The sequence below is a fragment of the Pseudopipra pipra genome, chromosome 3 (genome assembly GCF_036250125.1).
Source record: "Pseudopipra pipra isolate bDixPip1 chromosome 3, bDixPip1.hap1, whole genome shotgun sequence".
NCBI lineage: Eukaryota > Metazoa > Chordata > Aves > Passeriformes > Pipridae > Pseudopipra > Pseudopipra pipra.
The window spans coordinates 102,029,901-102,035,627 of NC_087551.1; the positions used below are offsets into that span (position 1 = coordinate 102,029,901).

At 43.1% G+C, this 5,727-nt stretch overlaps 1 protein-coding gene across 1 annotated transcript; it reads left to right on the forward strand.

The window, feature by feature from the left end:
- The first annotated feature begins 963 nt into the window (after window positions 1-963).
- Window positions 964-3,472, forward strand: KCNF1 (potassium voltage-gated channel modifier subfamily F member 1). Its single transcript, XM_064650523.1, has 2 exons — window positions 964-1,345; window positions 1,447-3,472. The coding sequence occupies exon 2, from the start codon at window positions 1,643-1,645 to the stop codon at window positions 3,104-3,106; it is 1,464 nt and encodes a 487-aa protein (XP_064506593.1). The 5' UTR covers window positions 964-1,345; window positions 1,447-1,642; the 3' UTR covers window positions 3,107-3,472.
- Window positions 3,473-5,727: the final 2,255 nt, after the last annotated feature.

Consider the following 5,727-nt stretch of genomic DNA (forward strand, 5'->3'; position numbering starts at 1 on the left):
TGAGGACAGTGGGCACATCACATCACATATCTCGCCTTTCTCCCAGGATGGACACAAGCCTAGAGAAGCAAACTGTCAATTGGGTTTGTTGTTCTCTATTCCCCTCCACTGAGAAGCTTTTCAGAAGCCAGTAAACTGGAAAAGATCATTCTGTTGTGGCCAGAAACAGTTAATTTTTGAACTGTGGGTTTTGCTGGACGCACTAAAATGAACTGTAGTCAGATTTAAGAATTTAAGAGCAGAGTGGTAGGCCTTCCTGCATGTAAGGGTCTGGGGAACAAATGTCCATCAAATCCTGGAATCTGGAGAAAATGAAGTTAGAATTAAATACTTGTTATTCTATTTCTGCTTTTTAAGTGCTGGATGTAGTACACAACACTGCTTCTGGTAAATAGCATTCCCAGAGAAATCATCATAGATGTAAATTACTGAAACCTTCCTCAGGCTCAGTCGACTGCAGGTCAAGGAAACATGGCTAAAACTGAGGACCCAGAGTACTGGGAAATGTGCACAGAGTGCAGGGGCAGTTTTGCTCTACAGCCGCAATAAAAACTTTATGATCTCTGCCTCTTTTGCAATGACACCAGTACAAATCTACATTAACTGAATGTCCTGACCCAGGACAGAGATGCTCCAGAGTTTCTCCAGTCCCACTGAGAGTAAAATTTATGCCATACATTTATTCCCAAAACACAGTTTTACTTCTGGTTTCTGCCACCAGGAATCAATGTTTGTGTGTCCTTCTGTGTCGTGGGCATTCTGCAACTCTGAATGACTTTATACACAATTATGCTTTGCATTAGGTTTTTAAAAATGTTTTTAAAACTCATTAAAGTTCCTGGTAGGATAGAAACACATTATTGCACCTTTTGGCAGGCATATAAAAAGCCGAGATGTGCTTTCTGTGCCGCTGGTGCTTTGCTGGGTTTCACCAGGAGAGGGTAGAGTTTGGAAAAGGACTCCTGGCAGCCTGGGCTCCCTATTGTGCTGAGAAACAGCAAAGGGAAAACAAGCACAAGTTTCTCCTCTGCATGCTTGCACCGACCGACTATGTGCAAGAGTCAGCAGATGAACTCTGGAAGACCTTAAAGTAAACAGAAAACGGAAAGAGAAACAAAATTCAAACGCAGCTTTCTAGGGAAATCTGTGGAATCGAAGGGAGAAGCCGTGGCAGTTTCTGTGGGCTCACCACACCGACTGTCGCTCTGAGAACTGTCACTCACTGCACGTTGCATTAATCAGAGCTCAGGATTTATTTCTCTGCCGTGACTTCCAAGCTGTGAATAGATATCACTTTTAGAGAGAGAATGGGACCTGAAAAGACTCTCGAGCACTGAACAGAGTGGTGAGTTTTACTAAATGGTTTCTTCTCTTTCCAGTCTGCTGGAGCTTTCTAACATCCTGCTTGCAGGCACAGCAGCCTGATGATTTGTCTTTTCTCTGCAGCTTGTTGCATATCTCACACGGCTTTTCCGACTGCAGGTTTCTCTCTGTAACCTTTCCCACCACGACTCCGGGTCAGTTTGGTGACATTTGTAGTAGAGCTGGCTCAGTGCTGATTTGCTTTCATGAGAGATTAAAACCACAAAGCTGTGAAACCAAACAACGGGCTAAAAATCCAACAAAATCAAATACAACTAAAATGGCAGGTGACTCTATGTTTCCAGATGTGGAGACTGATGTTTCAGAAAAAAGTGAAGAAATGGAGATTGTAGTCAATGTCGGTGGAGTAAGGCAGGTGTTCTACGGAGATAACCTGAATCAATACCCAGAAACACGGCTGGCAGAGCTGATCAATTGTTTATCAGGGGGATACGATAGCATATTCTCCCTCTGTGATGACTATGATCCTGGTAAGAGAGAGTTTTACTTTGACAGAGACCCAGATGCTTTCAAATGCATTATTGACGTATATTACTTTGGGGAAATTCATATGAAGAAAGGAATATGCCCCATATGTTTCAAGAATGAAATGGAATTTTGGAAAGTGGATCTGAAATTTTTGGATGACTGCTGCAAAACTCATCTAAGTGAAAAAAAGGAGGAACTGGAAGAAATAGCCCGAAGGGTGCAACTCATTCTGGATGACTTGGGAGTAGATGCCTCAGAAAGTCGCTGGAAAAGGTGCCAAAAATGCATCTGGAAATTTCTGGAGAAGCCAGAATCATCCTATCCAGCTAGAGTGGTTGCTATTCTGTCCTTTCTGTTTATTTTGATCTCCTCTGTTGTGATGTGTGTCGGGACCATCCCAGATTTGCAGGTCGTAGATGCAGAGGGGAACCGTATGGAACACCCAACCCTGGACAGCATAGAGACAGCCTGTATAGGCTGGTTCACCATGGAGTATGTGCTGAGGCTGATCTCCTCTCCCAACAAACTCCACTTTGCCCTTTCTTTTATGAACATTGTCGATGTGCTAGCAATACTTCCTTTCTATGTCAGCCTGACCTTGACCCACCTAGGAGCCAAGCTGATGGAGCTGAGCAATGTTCAGCAGGCTGTCCAGGCACTGCGCATCATGAGGATCGCAAGGATTTTCAAGCTTGCACGGCACTCCTCAGGGCTTCAGACCCTAACCTACGCCCTGAAACGCAGCTTTAAGGAGCTTGGGCTGCTCCTCATGTACTTAGCTGTTGGAATCTTTGTCTTTTCTGCCCTAGGTTATACCATGGAGCAAAGTCACCCTGAAACTTTATTTAAAAGCATCCCTCAGTCATTTTGGTGGGCAATCATTACCATGACCACAGTTGGATATGGAGACATATACCCTAAAACAACACTAGGAAAACTGAATGCTGCCATCAGTTTTCTTTGTGGGGTGATAGCGATCGCCCTTCCCATCCACCCAATCATTAACAACTTTGTCAGGTATTATAACAAACAGAGAGTTTTAGAAACAGCTGCCAAGCATGAATTGGAGCTGATGGAGCTAAACTCAGCCGAGGGGAAAGCCGCAGGCTCCAAAAGTGAGCTAGAGGATCTTTCAAGGGAAGGCAAGGAGGGTCCTTTTTATAGCAGTCGGCTAAAAGTCTCCCACAGTGACACCTTTATTCATCTCTTGTCAGAAGAGAAACACTATAGGACCAGGCTTCAAAGCTGCAAATAAACTGTGAACTGTTGTCAGCACTAAGCTACAGATCGGGACAACCTGACAATCAACTATTGAAGAGAGCTGCAGTTCTGTCAGAGTTGGGAGAGAGCTCTGCTTTGCTTTTCCAACATGAATATAAATTAACCCCATGGTACCTCCATCGACAGTTGGTAAGACTTTGCCATTATTATCCAAAATAAAATAGTAGGACTCCATTGAGATCAGACCGCTTATATTGAGTGTGTTCTGACAAAAGCCATTTGTAACCATTTCAGAGACTGAAAAGTCCTTCCCCATCAGTAAATGTTCAATGACCTGAATGCGCAGCATTGCCACACCAGAACTCTGTACCTGTGACAATAAAGAGCAGCATCACACAGATTGTTTCTTCCAGGCTCTCTTCAATGTCTTTGCATCTAGGGGAACCGCTCCTCAAAAAAATTAAAACAGCCTCTCACTTGTATTAGATTCAGGCTTACAGCAAAATGTTACAAGCAGTTTCAGCCTAGAGATACTGAAAGTATCAGCATATAATGTGTGCAGAATATTAGAGTGAATAAATGGCTTTGTTTTTATAAAATGTAATTTGGGGTCAACTTTTTGGATAGGTCTCTGTTCCTCTTTCCAGATGAAATGTAATTTTCAATGAGACTTTATGAGCAGAGATGCAGAAAAGAATCAATGTATTTTAAGAAGAAAATTTAAAAATATTTGTTCTAGCTTTTAATTGCAGCTTGATTTATATAGCAGGGATGTTTCAGGAAGGATTTATAATCAAGTAATTTTTAAAACTGTAAGTTAATTCATGGTATATTTTATTTATTATTAAAGCAAAGGAAGTTTATAGGGGAGTTAAATTGAGTGTTTCTAAAAAAGAAACTTTGTTTGAAAATAAGTGTAGAGAAAGTTCCAATAAAAATAATGTCCATTTGATTTATGATAAAAATATCTAGCTGAATGAAGATATTACTACGTTATTTTTTAAAACAGCACATCTCACCCCTACAATGACTGCATGGTTTTGTAAATGTTAGTTTACAGAGGTATTGGGCTCTAATCAGTATCTTATTAATTAATCAGTATCTTATTAATTAATCAGTGTATTAATCAACACTAATATGTAGGTACTATCTTTTCCAAAAGCCAGTGCCATCTACATAAGCCTAAATTTAGCTGTTGTAAACAATGAATGAATGCATCTGGTCTCTACCAAAGAAATCCATTGGAACAAGGAGTTATGTCAGTTTAAAGGAGAGAGGAGCACTGGCACATACATTAAAAGTAGGATGCCAGATGATTAAAGGGCTAGAGTAGCTGTCCTTATTTGATCCCTTTTGTGCTGAGCAGCCCCTCGCCCAGGTGAAATGCAGTAGCACGAGCCACAGCCCATCCATGGGCACCTTATGCCAAATATCCCCCAGCAGGTCCTTGGGACTTTTCCTGGGATCTGGGCAACTGATGGACCTGTAGTATCCACCCCACAGGACCAGTGACAGGAGGGGCACAGAGCTGTGGGGTGGGCTTTGTGCTCTCTCCTGGCACCTTATTTGCCCTGTCCCCTAGTGAAGGAGTTTGTCTGCTGGTGGGAAGTGCCCTGCTGGAAATGGGAGCAGTGGTGGTATGTAGGGACTGGGCAGGTGTGTGGTGAAGGGTAGCCACTCCCAGGGAACACCACCTGCCCCATACTTCTCCTGATATGGAAATCAGCCCTCAGCTCCCCCAGGTTGAAGACCTTTCCCAGCATTACCCCTCACACCTCAAATTGCTCACCTCTAGGGATATCTGTATCCCCATGCCCCAGCCCTGTGCCAAACCTAATGTCCTCTTACCCAACTTCATTACCATGTCCTGCCTTACACACCTCCATCAAGTAAGATAATTCAAACAATCTCTAAACCTTTCAGTACCTGAATCCTTCCACCAGGATTTGTCCCAAATTCTCTGCCACCTAAGGCAAACTGTCAATTCAAATGGCCTCTTCAGCCCAAGCATTCCTTCACCCCCATCCTCCCCTCTATCCCAGCTCTTAACCTCTAGAACTGCTCTCTCAATCCATCTCCTCTGCTGAGATCTGTTCCTTGCTTGCCACAAGCCTCAGCTCTGCTCCCTGGCTACCTGGCCAGGACCTACTCAGCTCTCATCAAAGGGACAGGATCGTGCCCCTTGCACTGCATAAGATTTCCAGGTCACAAGTATGGGCTGCAGCCACCAAAAATCATCTCAGCTGGGATGCTGAGGGTGGGAAAAGAGGAAAAATAACAAAGCTGTGTGAGTCCAGCCTTGTTGATCATCAAGAATATTAAATGCTCCTGACTTCTCTCATGACATGTAGAGGGTAGGGAGAGTAAATGAAGTTAGAAAAAGCACTTTCTTGAATGAGAAAAGCACTGTGTAAATGCTAAGTAATATGGTTTAGCACCACAAGTGCGAAATCCTTACTGCCATGCTTTGTGATTTATTTAACCTGACATGAAATAAAAAACAAGTCTCTATTATCAGAAATAGTTTTATGGGTTGATTTCTCCAATGAGTTATGCCATTGAGCACTGGGCTCTGCCTATGCTGTGTCACTGTGGAAAGAATTGTGAGACAACTTTGGTGGCACTTCAGCCCAGGCTGGTCTCAAGCCAGCCTCC